At 42.6% G+C, this 17,260-nt stretch overlaps 1 protein-coding gene across 1 annotated transcript in view; it reads left to right on the top strand.

Moving 5' to 3' along the window:
- Positions 1 to 15,287, top strand: part of LRCH3 (leucine rich repeats and calponin homology domain containing 3) — a 36,246-nt gene extending 20,959 nt beyond the window's left edge. The window contains exons 14-20 of the mRNA XM_018074944.2: positions 380 to 451; positions 1,243 to 1,291; positions 1,793 to 1,906; positions 2,512 to 2,630; positions 4,145 to 4,282; positions 6,469 to 6,546; positions 11,789 to 15,287. Of these exons, the coding sequence (XP_017930433.1) occupies positions 380 to 451; positions 1,243 to 1,291; positions 1,793 to 1,906; positions 2,512 to 2,630; positions 4,145 to 4,282; positions 6,469 to 6,546; positions 11,789 to 11,917 (699 nt within the window). The 3' untranslated portion in view covers positions 11,918 to 15,287. The remainder of the gene's footprint in view (positions 1 to 379; positions 452 to 1,242; positions 1,292 to 1,792; positions 1,907 to 2,511; positions 2,631 to 4,144; positions 4,283 to 6,468; positions 6,547 to 11,788) is intronic.
- Positions 15,288 to 17,260: the final 1,973 nt, after the last annotated feature.

The raw sequence follows: 17,260 nt of genomic DNA, 5'->3' as shown, positions 1-17,260 counted from the left end.
ACATTAAAAAGAAAGCTATTTATTTTTAATAGTGGCCTAGATTGGACTGTTGTAGGGTAAAATTTCCTTTTTTCTGATGGCATAGGTGTTGCTAAAGAAGCTTTTGCCTCACTTACTGTTCTTAATTCTTGTTTTAATGTCACTGTGTTATGTGTAAAAGAAACATTGCACCTCCCAGGCTTATTAGCCAGAAAGTTCAGGAGGATAGGAAGGCTTTAAATGTAGTTTAGCAAGTATGGATCTGTTGCTTGTTGAGTGTTTCTGAGGATGTGATCATGGTCACCTCTTCATTTTGAACTTTGCTGCATTCCACCTTTGTGCATGACCTGTCAGCTGCTCTCTAACTCTGCTACTGCCTTCTCTTTCTTTCTGCATTCAGTCACTCTCAGGGTTGAACCAAGAAAGCTGTGCTACTACCCTGCCTAGTGCCTCTACCTTCAGTCCTGTCAAGGTATCTCTTGCTATTATCATTCACCAGTAGAGCCAACAAAAAATCTCGGATCCACACATCTGTTTTAACAGGTGTTAGTCTGTCAGCGTCTAATCAAAAGTTCAGGTAGGGTATGAATCCGATTCACCTGATTAAACTGTAGCAGGTATTACCTCATCTTAGCTTTAGGCTGTGTCTACAGGAGGCCTGATCTATAAAAACATGGTAACCAGTCTCTGCTCGGAGGGGTTCTTGGTTGTCTTTGATGTTACTTTTTCTGTACAAGATCATTTACTCTTGATCGAGTTCATCAAAAGTACACTTGTACTCTTTACCTGTTTCTTTCTCTTCTGTGGAAGCTGCTATACTGAATGCATTTCTCACAAGAAATCATTAGCCTGTGTAAGCACTGTGATAAAACCACAGTGTGTTTCACTGGGGAGGGATGTTCAGTAAATAGCAGTTTTGCATTAACAAAGGTGTCAAAAAGGTGTATCTTTATTGAGGCCACTGTAATGCCAGTTTTGCATATTGCTAAATACCTGGGGTTTGGTGTTCCCTTTGCAAAGAATACTTTTTCACTTTGGGTTGGAAGGAAGAGTAAACAGTCAGTGCTGTTTCATCATTGATTTCCTCAGAAAAAAGCATTTGTGTCATTTCTGCAAAGGAAAAAGCTTTATCTCTGCAGAGATGAGACTTTGAGAACAACGCATTTAGATGATGGAGCTTTTTTTAAAACACAGCAAATTAAAATGTAGTCACAGCTTTTCCAGATTAGCACCATTTATACTCTTCTGCTTTTTTGTTCACAGAGTGATGACAGATCTACCATCTCCTCTGGTTCACCTACCACTCAGACAGGTAACAGGGAAAGGAAGAAAAATTTCTGAAAAATAAGATCAAAATGCCTGCTTGCTTCTTTGTCCTATGAAGAGAAGGGAACATCTGTTCCTATCTCTGTATGTGGCACTGCTGTGTTTGAGAATTTACCCAGTTATTTGGGTCTCCTTAGAAAAACGTGAGGGAAGAGACAACAGGGATGAAACATGTCCTCAGGCAGAGCGTAGGGTTTGGCTGGTTTAGGCCTTCATGCAGGCTTTGGCACACAGATGCATTCAGCAAGAGTCAGAACAGTTGTTGGAATTGGTATGTGGAATGTGCTTTGCATGCAAGTGTCCTTGGAAGTGCCTTTTCCTGCTCTGTGCTTTTATCATGCATGGCTGTAATTTATTTTGTCATTATTACATAAAAATTTTTGGTTTGTTCTTTTTAATTACCACATTGCTGAACCCATTTCCTATTTAAACTCTAACCATTTCCTTCTTCCTCCTTCCTTTCCTGTGCCTTTTCACATTTGTTTAGTCCACCTTTCCCCTCCATATCCTGGCCATGCAGCCCCGCCTTCCTATAGAAACCCTTCCCAGCGACCTGAGAGTTTCCTTTTCCGAACAGCTGTCAGGGATGAAGCCAAGAAAGGTAGGTTATATAGCTCAGAAAACAGCTAGTTTTGCTACATTATATTGACATCTGCATTACCTGGGGTTTGCAGTGTTTGGTTACTTCAGGTCTTTATAATCAAACTGCTTTTAGAGTGCCATTTTTAGACAGGTGGCATTACATACTTTGTGAACAAACTTTTGTTTAGAGCTGTCAGATATTCCTTTGTCATATCTGTGGAAATATGAGAATTTGTTCTTCCTGGTCTGTGCTTGCACCTTTGCCACACAAGCCTTCAACAACTGGTGAAGGCAGCTTGATAAATTTTGCACTGCACGGTAGCATACACCAGAATTGCAATTTCTGGAGAAAGACTGAACCACTTCAACATACTGCATCTGGCAAAACTTTGTCCTCATTTGGGCATGGCTATTACCCAACAGAAAGAACAGAATCTCAACAGAAAGAAAAATGTGTTAAAGAACACCTCCTTTAGATTAGTAGAGCATTAGTTTGATTAATAATTAAAGGCAAGAAAGATTTGTGGAAAGGAATGTACTGTCCCTGTTCTTCACGTGCAGCACCAAATGACACAGAGCAAAACGGTGCTTAGTGATTTTCTTTTCTTCATGCTTCTCTTCTAGCTGTAGCTTCATCCTCTACCCGTGCCTTGTCTCCTGCTAATGATTCTGCAGACCCTCAAGTGAGACAAAACTCCAAACAGCGAGAGGAAGAGTTGGAGCTGATAGAGCAGCTTCGCAAGGTGAGTGCTGCCAAGAGCCAGAACGTGGACATTGTAGGAATTGTGTGACCTTGCTCAATCTGCCTTTGTCTTCTGCACCAGTTTCACTGGCCCAATATGGTGCATAGTTGACCAAAATTAAGTGGCATGGTACAGTCTCTGTGGTTCCTTCAGATGGGTGCAGTGGTGTTCACTTGGTTGTTTGTGGTAGATAAAGTCATCTTCAAATTCTGTAAGATAAAGTATGCTGACTCCTACTTCTGAGTGTCCAGTGAACTCTGCTTTTAACATGAATTTGTGCTTCCTTTCTTTCTCATCAGCTTTTACACTTGTAAGGAACTCCCTGGAAAATTGCCTCACTGTCCTCTTTTAATCCATTTTTTAAAACTCCTCTTTGCTGTAAAGCCCACAGAAAAGCAGATGGAGTGCAGAGACTGCTGCCAGTCATGCTGACAGTATGGTTTCCTTGTGTGTTCTGGATCTGTCTATTGATTCTTGCCTTATCCTTAGTTAAGTGCAGAACATTTGAGACACAAATGTTTCTTATATTTGCACTTCTTGTCTGTCCAGGGCCACCGCGCTCCTATTTTGTCTCCAGATGCAACCACAATAAACATGAATATTGAAAATGCCACATGGCATTAAGGTACTGCCCTACTTTGCCCCAGACTTGTTTCTGGAGAACGTGAAGGGATTCCTTGAGGTGCTCTCATCAATTGTTGGAATTTTCCCAATAAATAAGAATTTACTTGTTGAAGCTAATCTTAAAAGCCATAAGCATCCCAGATGGACAAAGAGAATTTCTTCTCTTTGTTAAAGTAAGGACAATCTTTGTCTAAAAGAAGAAAGTTACCTTAAGTAAAACAAAACTTGGTGCTGTCTGCAAACCCTCTCTTCTTTTATCCCAGAATGTTCAGTATGTAGTCTGTCTCTTGTTCTACTTCCCGGGTAAGCTTAAATCTTTTTTTAATACTTAAAAATTTAGATACAGTATTAAAAGTGAAATTCACACAGCATTATTTTAAATAGTTTGAAAGTTGAATTGAATTTTTATTCATTCTCTTATACAAATGCTATAACTACCTCCTTTTTAAAGGACTGTTTATGCTGAGTAGTTCAGATTTTTATTTAAAGGCAAAAATGTTGTCTTGACTTTTGTTGACTGTATTGTCCTCCAAGCCACGAAGGCAATTATTTTCACTTCCCTTGGCAGAACTGTTCTCTGAGAATGTGTAAGGTTAGGAATACTATTCCTAGATCCTGATTTCCATTATTTTTGAATAATGGTTGTATTAGTCCACTGTGCTGTACGATGAAACTGTTCTTCATTGAACTCAACTGCTCCCAGACTGCGGCCGGCTCTGGGCCTCAGTAGTGCACAGAGCTTCCCTTGAGGTTATTCAGAAGGCTGGTTGGAAATGCCATGAGGATGGACAGAGCTGGAATGCAGGAGCTCTGCCTTGTACAAACTTGTGCAAATGGATCTGCTGGAGGAAGCCAGCCCTCAGTCCCTGTGTGTGTCCGTTTCTCCGCAGAACATCGAGTCGCGGCTGAAGGTGTCATTGCCCAGCGATCTGGGAGCCGCTCTCACCGACGGTGTTGTCCTGTGCCATCTGGCCAACCACGTGCGGCCCCGCTCTGTCCCCAGCATTCACGTCCCCTCCCCTGCTGTGGTAAGTGGGTAATAATGACAGTATTTTATAGCTGTCCAGAATAACATCCAACAAAGTCCTGTGATCCAGACAAAAATGCTAAACCGAGTGTTCTCTGTGGACTTACATGACGAAAAAGTAACCATCTGTCCTGTTTGAAACAGGTCTGTAGTGTCATTAAAAGAAATTCTGTTTGGGTTTGTTTCATTTAAATGAAGTTACTTCTGACACAGATTGTAAGCAAATGTTAACATTTTCAAGTCCTCCCTAAACATGTTAAGTTGAAGACTAGTGAAGTAAGAGTTCATCATGAAAACTGAAATAGGATATTTCAAAAGATCAAAACATCTGAGAAGTTCAGGAAAACAGATAGTGGGGAATTAAAACATTCTCTACAACAAGTAGGATCCCATTACAGAAGACATTCAAAACAGGCGGAGGGACTAAGTTGATTCCTGTGTCCACAGCCCTAGAAATTCCTCTGCTTAGGAATTTTAGCAGAGCACACTCAAACTACTTGGAGAACACCATCTCCTGGAACTGAACAAATCCAGTCATACCTCTGTGATAACAGGAAAAAAAGGTTGTTGTGTCAGGGGACTGTTGAGAGCAAGGAGGAGGGAAGCACACAGAGAATTTGAAAATTTCTGAAGTTGTTTCTCTTACCCTGCCTGGCTCAGTGTTTCTGGAAAGCACTGAGGGTGATCTGTTTCTGACCACATTACTGTGTATCATTGAGGGAAAGCACAGAATTAAGGAAAGGTCAAAAACTGCAAGGTAACAGCAGATTATTTACCTAATCTGTGTTTGAAGAATTCAAAGTTTAGTGAAAATATTTAGGATCAGCTACTTAAAAGTAGTATGAACAGACAAATTGCTTGTTATGCACCTTTAAATTGTATGAATAAAGGAAAAAAACTGAAGACTGAGGGAAGAAGTTGAAATATGCATGTAGTGCTCACTTATCCTTCTTTTGGAGTCATTCTTTGTGTTGGTTGGAATTTGAACTGGCACTTGCAGGGCTACCAATGGTATCATTGTGGACAGGCAGATGCCCTCGTTATTTTGAGAAGGATTGAACTGGACACAGCAACATTTTAGGCAGATTGTGGAATCCTTCAGAGCAAAGGCATGTAGCAACTGCTCAGAAGACTTGTGTCACCGAGAAGATCTTTTCAATGGCCTGGTTTTGTGAGCTCCTGAATATTCTATGTGAGGAATTAAATCATGGCTTTGTCATGTGAATCCCAAGGAAGAGGCAGCCTTTAGTCACGTGGCTCCAGGAGCAGAAGAGGCACAGTGTCATTCCCCAGGCACAATGTGATCTTTGTATTCCCTTCATCCTTTGGGAGGAAGAAGTCAGTGCTGGCCTTTAACCTGCTTCCTTGGTGGGGAAATGCAGCATGTGGAGGGGAGAGAAGAAGCCCCAACACTTATGGAAGTGTTGAACTCACAGAGGCCACTGGCTGCTGCTACATAGACTGTGAGTAGCTTGTCCAGGGGAGCAGGGAGCTTGTGTCTCTTGAACCAGAAAGGAGTAAGCTTCGAGAACAGAAACAAGACAGAGCCTGTGCTGTGGTATGTCTGGAGAGGTGTGAAAGCTGACTGCAGAAAAACCCTCACTTGAAAAATGCCAGTGAGTGCAATTCAAACAGCTACATCAAACACATCTACAAGAGGCTGACAAGCAGCAAGCTTCAGTTATTTTTTGGTTTCATCTAACCTTTTTTTTTTAACTCTTTGTTAATTGAAATAGGGTTTGATATTTATATATTTTTGCATTATAGTAATCCACAATAGACTCTAGATTGCTTCGTATAATGAAATTGCTCTGGAATCTCAGTATGAAAGCCAGCGTGCTGGTTTTGGCTGGAGTAGAGTTAAACCATTTTTTACAATAATCATGTAAAAGTGTTAGCCAGTTTTATATAACACTGTGTTTATAAATATTGCAGAGCTTAGGATTGTTCTTTTTTAAAAAACATTAAGCATTCATAACTTTGCTTTTCATAAAACAACTTTGAAAATTGGGCTTGGTTTTCTAAGTAAAGCAAACTTCAGCAGAGCCTGCTTTGAGTTAGACAAGCTTATGTCAGTGCAGTATGTTGTTGGCAAAGAGATTTATTAAGAGTTTTATTTAAACAAAAAATAAAAATCTTTTAAAATCTTGCCAGTTAAGAACACTGTATGCCTTTGCTTTTTTGCAGCCTAAACTTACAATGGCAAAATGCAGACGAAACGTGGAGAATTTCTTGGAAGCTTGCAGAAGGATTGGAGTGCCTCAGGTACGTATTTCTGCTATCCTGATATGATGTTGCAGATGCAGTTTTGTGTGGGCTTCAGAAAATAGAACCTTCTTTGAAAGTTTGGATTAAAACAAAATGATCAAAAGTTGAGACGGTTCAAGTCTAGGCTGTCCTGCAGTGCTGATCAGACTGATCTTGCAGGGTCTTCCAGAGCAAAATGAAGTCAGATAGAGTTTATCAGAGGTCTGAGTCACTGTTGTGCCTCAAATTCATAATAGCTGATGCAGGTCAATTCTGCTTGTAGAACTGGAAAGTTTTTCTCAAAAACCAGTTACATTTTCTTAAGATTAGATATGTGTGTGACAGCTTAAAAGTGGGATAAAATTTGGATAACATTTTGCATGTGTTGTTTATATTCCAAAGCTTTTCATATTCCTTCACAATAATTCTCTTACATGAATGTCTCTCCTGTCTTACCAACATTTGCAGTGTTATGGGCCTTTCTCTGATGGTTGGTAGCTGTCTTTGCATAGATCCTAATTCTTTTGTTATGTGCCAATGGTACAAGTCTGTCTTTGCTATTCCTTGTCCTCTTTTGAAACTCGGAAGATCTAGGAGGTGGGAACATATAAAATAGTCCATCCTACCCTGTTAGTCCATTTATGCTGGTTTATGCTGTCCTGTGCTTTGCACTTTGTCTTACATAGCAGCTGTCTCACTAGAAATAGTTTTAATACATCATGTTTTTCTGAATTTTTCTTTAAGTGCACTAATTGATTTTGGGTTGTTACACTGCAAAACATTAATGTTTCTGTTGTAGGTGGTGGTTTCTTTCTTTAGTATTCTTAAAGGGAAAAGTGGCTCATGTGCCAGATGCATCTAAAGGCAGCTCTTCAGTCAGTCATGCAGGGTTTTCTGGTGCTTTCAGGTAGTTTCATTTGCAGGCATTTGAGCCACTGGCATTTTAGGATGCCATGTTTATTGAGCTGTGTGGCAATTTCACATGGCTCAGTGGTGAATTGTGTTGGAATGTGGTAGGGAGTTCTAAGTGATTGTTATTACTTTGAGATCCTGCACTATTTTGGTCCCCTAAGAAACTTTGGACTTTTGATCCCAGCAGAGCTGCACAATATAAATTCATCTGGAGCAAAATTGTGCAATTCCATCCCAGCTTCCCTATTTATAGCTCCCTCAAGTATGAAGATGTAATTTTTATGGGATTGCAGTACAGAGCAGATCCCTGAAATGACCCACAATTAAAAAACAAAAAAACCAGTCAAGAAAAAGTCCCTTGTAATCCCAGGCTGCTCTAACTGCTGCATCTACTGTCTGGGACTCTCCTGTTTTTCTTATGTATCTTGTTTTAATGTGAAAGAGTTCAAGGAGAGTCTCTCTGGGAAAACTTCCTGGAACACCCCCACCTGAGCTCTAAAGTTACTCTCACATGTCTGCATTACATATCCACTGAGATGTGAATGTAAGATACCTGTTTGTAAGAGTGGCGTGGCAGCCTAGTGTGCTTTTCTTCAAAAGATGCCTGCAGATATTTCCTTTCATTTTAATACTAATTACAAAAATAAAAAGCTTTCTGAAAGCATGGATCTATATAGGAATACTTACCTTCTAAGGGGAAGGCTACTTTTAGAGAAGGCTGATTACAGGCACTACAGCAGAGCAGCCATTTCTGTAGGACCTTTTGTGGTTAAAGCCCTTGGATCAAAGGAAATTGGCAGCTGAACAGATTGATACATGCATCTAGATTTCACTGATTATAGCAGCTACCTGTGGGAAAGGGAGGGGAAAAACACACAGTGGGAATAGTTACAGAACTCTTAAACTCTAATTAGTAATAGATATTTCTGCAGGATGCTGCATTCAGGCATCAATTACACATGAATAATTCCTTGTCCTGCCGTTTTCATTAACTTAAGTTACATGTGGAGGCTGAGCTTTGGTGAGTACTCAGTGCCAGCAACATCTCAGAAACCTGTAACCTCTTCTTTTCTGGAGAAAAATGATTTTCACTAAAGTGTGTGTAAACTGCTGTTTTTAACAACAAGGAATAGTTTGAGATGTACAAGTGACAGGCACCTCACTGACACTGAGTTCTTTGCAATAGGAGTCTTGCAAATTTGTGTGTGAGAATTAACCAGCTGTGATGTGCTTCTCAAACATGTAGGTTGTATCTGAGATGTCTGATAACTGACTGCTTCGTGGATGTTGCTATGGCTCACTGACTGACCTTTTTTTTCTGTCTGTTTTCCCTTCCTGCTCACACACTCTGGACAGGACAATCTTTGTTCCCCTTCTGACATTCTTCAGCTAAACCTCAGCGTTAAAAGAACAGTTGAGACTCTTCTTTCCCTGGGGACAGATTCAGAAGAATCCAGTCTTGTCTCCCTTTCCGTTCAGCTCTGGGGCTTTGTGGTGTTTTACTGTACTCTAATGCTAACGCTCTGTATGTTCTATCGCTGGGTCTGTTTTCTCTAGCTGAGGGGTAGTGGTGCTGCTTCCTCCCTCCATCGCTCCGGTGCTTGGGAACAGATTTTGGGTTTTGTCAAGACTGTGTGTATGAAGTGCTTTGTTTCCCACAGATGGGACAGAGGTGACAAGTACAATGTGTAAACACATTGGTGCACCCACACAACCATCTGTGACCTCATTCACATTTGTATTTGCTGTGTCACATTGAGCAGATAAAATGCTTTACAGGGGAGGAGGTGCAGTCCCTGGGGTAGTACCTGAGGCTGAGCTGAGGACGTGGCTGCATTCTGTAGTCTGCTGACCCATGGTGCAGTATTAGGAAACTGCACTGTCAGGTTGTGCCTCTCTTTCCTCATCTGTATAATGGGAATTGCACCCACTCTGGTAAATTTCCCGAGGATTATCTGATGAAAAATGTTGAACAATGTGAAGTATTTTTTTCAGTGTCAGTGTTCTTGATGAGATCTCACAGTCTTAGGAGACACGGTCTGGTAAGTTTTGTTCACAGATCCTTGTAGCTTTATTTTTTTCTTAACCCCAGTCCCTCATCCTGCTTCTGAGAGCATCTGATGTCTCAAATTTATATACTCTGTTTTATTACTTTGACTCAGGATTTTTAAAATAACTGTCAGTAAATCCTGAGCTGCTTGAACTTCACAACAATTCAAGCAGGAAATTTTCAGAAAAATTAAGCCCTTCAACAGCTTTAAGTTTTCTGGCACAGAAAGAAGTCTTTTAAGATTCTGTCAGATGCTACAGAATGTCATAGCAATTTACTGTGCTCTGGATAAAACTCACCAAAAACTTGTTGAGTTGCCGCTGGATCGTGGGCGCCCCAACATAAGCTTGTTCCGTGCTTATTCCCTTCTTCCTCTTACCCTCATTTTCAGAAACCTTTGTATCATGCAATTGCAGAAATATAAGCCCTGGCTGCACAAGCACTCTTCACTGTTTTACAAAACTCAGGAAGTCTTCCATAAAGCTTCACAGCTTTTCCCTTCCCCTGGGAAAGCATCCTGGTGCTTTAATGCTTTAATGTCTCAGGGACATCTCAGAGCTTCAGGGCACTCCTGGTGTGTGTGTAACAGACCGTGTCTCCTCAGAGTGTAGATTGATTCAGGGAGCTCTGCTGAGAGACCAGTGTCAGGTAAGTGTTCAGTAAATGGCTGTTCCAAATATGTCTTCAATAAATTTCTGTTATATCTGCAAGTGCAGTAAATGGCTTGTAAGCCCAGTGCAAGTGGTGTTGGCCTTCCAGCGATAGTCTGGAACAACTCTGAACCACAGTTTAAGACACACAAGAGTTCAGTTGCAAATGTGGTCACTACCAGTAAAATGTGTTATGTGTACGTGGATCTCACAAGCTTTTGTACCACAAAGTGAGTATTTAACAAAGGAGCAAGTCAAAGAGCTGGTGCTCTCTGTCCAAGCCACACAAAGTGTTCTGTCCAAGCCAAACATCCCTGAGGAAAGAGGGGACCTTTGACAGGGGCAGATTGTTTTATTTTTAAGTAAGCTATTTTTGCACTGCTTACTGGTATGAACTAGAATGAACTCGGTTCCTATGTTTCTTAACTTCTAGTGAACACTGTGATAAAAGCTGCAAGGGGTTTTACACTAACAGTGCCTTCCAGTTTTTAAATTTTGTTTGTCATTGCTGTCTGTGGTATGGAGTCATTCCAAAGCTTTTTCCCTTATCTGTTTGCATACATAAGGAAAAAAGATAAGGCATATTTCCTCAAGTTTACAAGTATTTTCTTAAAAAGCACACTTTTTTCAAAGTAACATAATTTTGCTGGAAGAAAAATGTATTTTAGCCTGATCATATGTGGCTTCCTGTGAGAATTTCAGTCTGGGTTCACTTGTTTTCTCTCCACTCGGAGCTTTGCGGGAGGAATGTTGGCTGCCACTGTTTGTGCTGAAGGATTTCTTTAACATCAGAAATCAGTAAAGACTCAAGGAGTGGAGAAATGCCAGTTGGTGCGAAAATAACACATGAAAAATAGTCTCTGTAGCTCTATAGGAAGGACACACTTGGGTTGTTTTCTACAGATACAGAGAACTGTTGGACATGTATCCTGGCTGTTGTGGAGTGAGGATGGCCAGGAGTGCCAAGGACTTCTGTAGGATGAGGCTTTAAGTACCTCTTAGACTGAGAATAGCAGAACTGTTAATAAACACTTTGAAACCTCTTTTTGCATTTTGCGTATTCCTGTTATTCCTCAGAAAGATTTTGGGGGTCCCCGCTAAGCCGGGGGCACTTCTGGGACATGAGTGAGTGGTGGTGACTCATTCCCTGCTCACAGCAGGGCTCCCCTCAGGCTGTAGCTGACAAGGCTTGTCCTGTGAGGACTCCCTCAAAAAGGGATGTGATTTGGTAAGGAAGCTGTGCTGCTGTGGTTCCTCTCCTGCTCTGTGTTGCAGCAGGTTCATCGTGTTGAAGCAAAGCTTCCCCCTCCTCAAGTTCATCTGCTTTTGGTTTCATAAACCACTGCCATGTCAGTGTGGGCAGAGATGGAGGACAATTTGTTATTCCCCTCTTCTCCCACAATCCTTTTTATTTGTAGAGTTTTTTAATAAATGAACACAGGGATTAGCTGAAGGCCACCTTCTTTGAATAGTCAAGGTCATGGTTCTTTAGTCACAAGCAGAAATTTCATGTCCTACCCCTGTGTGTGTGTGCTGCCTGTCCATAACTTTTCATATTTCGGTCACCTTTTGCTTAATTTTTTTTTTTCTTTTCAGTTGAGTGGTTTTCATCCATTTTGTTTTTGTCTTTGTTTTGTTCCCCATTCAGGAGCAATTATGTTTGCCTCTGCATATTTTAGAAGAGAAGGGTTTGACACAGGTAGCTGTGACTGTCCAGGCGCTCCTGGAGCTGGCACCCCCAAAGCAGCAGCCACTTCACCACTTGTCTGCTGTGTAAAGACCTCCGGGACCTTTTGGGTTACCTTGGCTAAGCAGAAGGACCTGAAGACTTTACTGCCCATGCAGTGCATCCAAACACACAGAGCTCTGTTCTAAGGAAATGAGTTTCCGTGATTCCTGACAGGAATGTTTTACTTCATTTCTCCATTTTTTTTGGAGATCACAACAGTTTCCAGTAACATTTTTACTACCAATTTTTTTGCCCCTTATTTAAAAAAATGAGGGTTGGGAGGAGGGCAAGGAATTCCAGTGGCTGGCTGTTGGAGCCAGCTGTAGAAACTGACCTTGCAGGTGGAAGATATGGATGTAGAGTTAGGAAAGCAGTTCCTAGGGGAATTTGTAAAAAAAAAAGGATGTTGCTGCAGTGGTCACATGGGGAATTAAATTTCTTTCTTTATCCACAGAGTGCAAAGAAATGGAGTTTCTTTGCCTCCAAAGAACAACTGTTATTTCTATTATAATATTTTAAAAATTGCATCACACAATCTTAACCTGCAGTGTTGGGTAACAGGGTCAAACCTCACAGAGCTGTAACTCGTGTTGGCATGTCCTCATTACTAAAAGTTGAAGAAAAAGAAAATTTCCCAAAGGAAAACTTACTGCCTGTTCTCTCCACCAAAAACACGTTAGTAAAAGATACTAAATCAGATCTGTTCAAACGGTGTTTAATCCCATCAGAATTCTCTCTGGGTTCACTTTCTGTTGGGGGTTTAACGTCTTTATTGGAACACTTTTCTGACATCAGTGGGTGGAGATCTCTGCTGGCTCACCGGAATCAAGTGTGTATTTCTCTGCACTGTGAACAATCCCAGCCTGCCTTGCTGCTCTCTAGGAGCCCTTTGTCAACTAACTCATTCAGGAGGGGCTGAAGCATCCCCTGCAGGCACAGAATGTGTTAGGGTTAGAGCCCAGTGAGATCCCGAGGTGGGCTGGGTGTTGTCAGAGCAGGGCCTGTGCAAACACAGCTGCTCTTTGGGGGGTTTGACAAGGCTTTCAATAAAGCCCTTTATCATTGGAGTTTATGTAGAGAGATGTGGTGGTTTTACTCCTCTTTCCTTAACATAAAAATGGAAATTCAGTGTACAGGAAGGGGAGAGGCAGCCAACAAGTTTTGCATTTTCTTGGAAAACTGATGTGCAAAACAAGGACAGCTCTGTGTGCTCTGCTCCTAGTGACGAGGCCAAGCTCACTACCAGATCAATTACAGTAATTTTTTTTTCCCCAAAAAAAGACCTCACAAAATCCAGGTCTCCACCCATGCAGTTCCTCTGTCAGGTTTTGCCCAATTTCAAGCATCCCAGAATGTTATGCTACTAACACATGGTGCTTGGGGTCTGAAAGCAACTGCAGGCATCAGTAGTATTCCATTTGGGGATGCATTTGAAGCAGAATACACCAAGAGGATTTTATGCAGATAAAGAAAGAAGAAATGGGAACAAGTTAGCTAAAAGTCATTTTTGCAGAAGTAAACCTGTGGTGGGAGCTGCCAAGGACTCGTCTTAGCTGCGTTTTTTCCCTTTTGATTTGCAGTTTTGTGTCCACTTTGTTTTGCTTCATGTATTTCTTTCAAGGTCCATTGTGGTGACTGTTGAATCCCTTGTTTCACATCATTATTTTGGTTGCTTCTTATTGGCATTGACTTATCATGCTGCAAGTGGAGAAAACACCTGGAGGGTGTCTAAAACTGCCCAGCTGCAAAGAGAAACCTCCTCATGCTCTTCCTGAACCCTGCAAGGAATTGATGCCTAAAGGTGCCAGTAACTCACAGTACACACAGGAAGAGCAGCCCCAGATGGGCATTCTTTCCCCCTGAAGTAGCTCTTGTGTTTCACTTAATTTTGTTTGTGAGGAGCATTCTCATTCTCAAAGGGTTACATAGAGGTGTCTGAAGGCTTTGCTGCAGTTTGCTGAGGGGAAGGTTCTGCCACTTGCTGGCAACAGCACAGACACAGACACAGGTGTTCCTGGTGTGTTTGTCTTTGCACATCATCTGAGAGAGGGGGGCACTGACTTCATCTTGGTTTCCAACATTAGGTCACCTGTATTGTTACAGGGACATGTTGCATTTAGCAGCATGCCTCTTGTGGGCTATTTAAATATCTCTGAAGAAAACCAGTCCCTTCATGGAATTGAAAGGGTGTGGTGATTGCTTCAGTCCAGCTTCCAGCACTTAAAAGAATGAAACTTAATACTATTCAGGTTGGTGGAAGTTTGACATTTCATTAATACTAGTTTTTAGTAATTAACTTGGTGGGAGCTCAAGTCTGGCCGGCAAGAAAGGGCTGTTTGCGTTGCCTGTGGCTCTCAGCCGTGTGAGCCCGTGTGTCTGGGCAGGTGGGGGGTCCCCAGCACTGGGTACTTGGTTCTAAGCAATGTTCACTCTGGCAGTTTCAGTGTAGGGGATCGTGTTAGTTTGACGTTTGTAATCCTGTGTTTTCACGCTGGCAAGCACTAAATCTGGTCCAGATGTTTAGGACAAAATCCAAACCTGAAGTTTCATCGTACGGTTTATTTAATGTGTTACACCAAATTGACTTCAGTTCTCTCTTGCAAAATGGGTTGGGATTTTCCAGTGTATTTATGTGCAATTTTTGTTGTATCCCATGAAAAGAATATTTGAAAGAAAACATGTATAAAGTTCCTTGTTAAAGCAAAGAGGTGATTGTCTTTCCTCTCTGGGGCTTCTGTGTTGGAGGATGTGGGAGGGACCCACCTGAGTGTTCCATGCTGCTGGTGTTCCTGCACTGACTGTGTGGTGTCACCATCCATCCTCAAACCTGGCGAGCCCTGGGCAGCGTCTGAGGCTCAGTGAGGTTACACACTCCAGGTGGAGCATCCCAGCCACTGGGGGCTCAGGGCAGAGCAGAGTTTGGGTCTTCCCCCTTTGAAGGGGAGGCTTTTGAGAGGCCCCACCACCGGTGTCCCACTTCAAATCCATCAGACACAACTCTTTACAGCACCAGAGCACCTCTGTTGTAGCACCTCTGGTAGCAACAGGATGGCAAACGGTATTTTTACCCTTTTATGACTATAAATGGTTCTTTGAAAAACTGTTTCAGAAACAGAGGACTTGAAAGGTGAATTTGGACATCTAAAAAATGCTTTTGTATGGATACTGTGATGTTTTACAAAGTGATCTAATTTTGTTATTTCTCAAAACAGTGTAAACGTGTAATTAATAGAGTAAAGGATTTTAAAGCTTCATCCTGTGCTGTATGTCTGTAAATACATTCCATAATTTCTGTTACATATAAATGTGTTTGAATATTGTATATTTTAAATTGCCTGTATTCTGCCAGTAGTGTGAACGTCTAGCACATTGATAATATAAAAGGAAACCATGGATATTTGAAATAAAGTTTTAAAACTCACATGAATTACAGTATTTCTTCCTGATGTTTTTCTGTTGAATCAATGAATGTCACATCCTCTGTGTCGGGTGTTAATTCCCCTTCCACATCATCACAGTTGGCATTTGATGGACCTGCTTTGGTTCTCTACTTTTCGTAGATCCTTCTGAGTCCCTTCCAACTGAGACTATCTGGGTTTGTTCTTAGCCAGAATGTTTACTTCTCTTTTTGTCCCTCCTCACCACTAGTTTGTATTATTTAAACAAAAAATAGGACGCAAGGCCTATAAATTGCCAGAGATCCACAGACCCTCCCTGCCTGCACAGGCTGTGTTATCCTATGCTGCTCTTCCCTGCTCATCAAGCTGCTTCAGCATCCTTGTCTGACCTGGTGATTCCATCAGTCACTTGGGAGAACTCCATTCCTGCCTCTGTCAGGGCTGCTCAGCTCTCTCCAGGTATTTATTTCTGCCCCTCAGGCTAAAGCCTCCTCCTAACCAGCTTCCCAGTCTCCAGCCTTTCTTATCCATTTAATTCCCAGGAAAACTCTTTCTCCACAGTGCTCACAATTTCCCTGCAGAAAATTCCGTGGAGGTACACTTTGATCCCGTTTCTCCATAGCTGGGAAAATGGAGCAGTTCCTCAGAACTGCCGGGTTTGGGACTCTGCTCCTGTCACTGGATGTGCCCAGCCTGTTTGCTTGGCAGCTGTACAGCCAAGAAACACAAGTCTCCTGTGGTTTCTGCGGATCGAGGTGAGGCTGGTTCAGAGAGCAGCACCCCTGGGATGGGCTGGTGCAGCAGAGGAGGCCAGGAGGAGCTGGAGGGGTGGCAGTGTGGCCACAGTCCCCTGGCAAGAGTCTGTGGCAGCTCCCCGGGAGGTGTGAGCTCACGGGGTTCACACCCCTGTGCCCCTGTTGTGACCCCACAGTGACCAGGACAATCGTGTTGGGACCTGAGGTTCAGCACACCCCACTTTATGGGAGTAGCAAACCCTGTTCCCCTTTTTGTTTTTGTTTCCAGAGTTTTGTTTCATTCTCTGCTGAGAAGTGAGCGCAGCCCAGCTGAGGCCACGCATCAGATTTCAGGTGTTTGGCTGCATTACTAAAGCATGCCTGGAGTTTGATATAAACAGCAGAGATCTGCTGCCCCCCCCATCCTGCTTTTTCCTTAGCTCAAACCCTCTGGAGAGTTTGTGATCAACTTCGTTCCTTCCACCCAAGAAGGTCACCTGTTAACAGCCACCACATATGGAAAACACTAGTCCGTGGTGAAATGTACTGAGTCAGCAGCGCATGAAAAGGAAGAGTTAAAATTAGGAACGTAACTCCCGGGAGTGCATTGAGATGCCTCCTGCAGTGGGATGTAAGCACAGTCCTGGCTTGACACTGCACTGGAATTACCCTTGTTCTTAGCACTGTGTGGGGACCGTGGGAAGCAAGTGCATTTGTTCACAGCTTTGGTACCAGTGCTGGAATAGGAACGTGTTCAGGTGTCAAGCAAGTGGCCGTGCTCCAGCGGGAACACCGGTACTTCTAACATGGATTTATCTGGAGCATCTGAAACTGCAGCACTCCTGGATAGTCGACTCTGCCTGACAGTGGGGCACCAGCCCCTTTCCCTGTTCAGAGTTCTGAGCCAGAGGCTCTCTGCTCATGGTTTATCTTACTCCCAGTTCAGCTCGGACATGAGGATGTTTGGATGGTGCCAGCACGGGCTGGTCACAAAGAGCAGAGCAGACTGGTTTGAGCTCATCTCCTGCCTTGGGAGAGTCAGAAATGAGCCAGTTCAGCTGCAGGGCTTTTTGCTCAGACCTGCATGTGATTGACTGACAGTGGTGTCAGGAGAAGGGGTTCCCTTCTTGCCCTCTTAGCAGTTCTACTCCCCAGCAGATCCACTCCCTGCCTACAGCCCCATCTCGCTGAGCAGGGACAGTGGCCGGGGTGGTGGGGATGGTGTGACAGACCAGCTCCTGTAGGCAGCATGTCCAGCT

This window comes from Manacus vitellinus, unplaced genomic scaffold (assembly GCF_001715985.3).
Source record: "Manacus vitellinus isolate BGI_N305 unplaced genomic scaffold, ASM171598v3 scaffold_29_pilon, whole genome shotgun sequence".
NCBI classification, from domain to species: Eukaryota; Metazoa; Chordata; class Aves; order Passeriformes; family Pipridae; genus Manacus; species Manacus vitellinus.
This window is presented reverse-complemented; position numbering and strand designations above follow the sequence as displayed.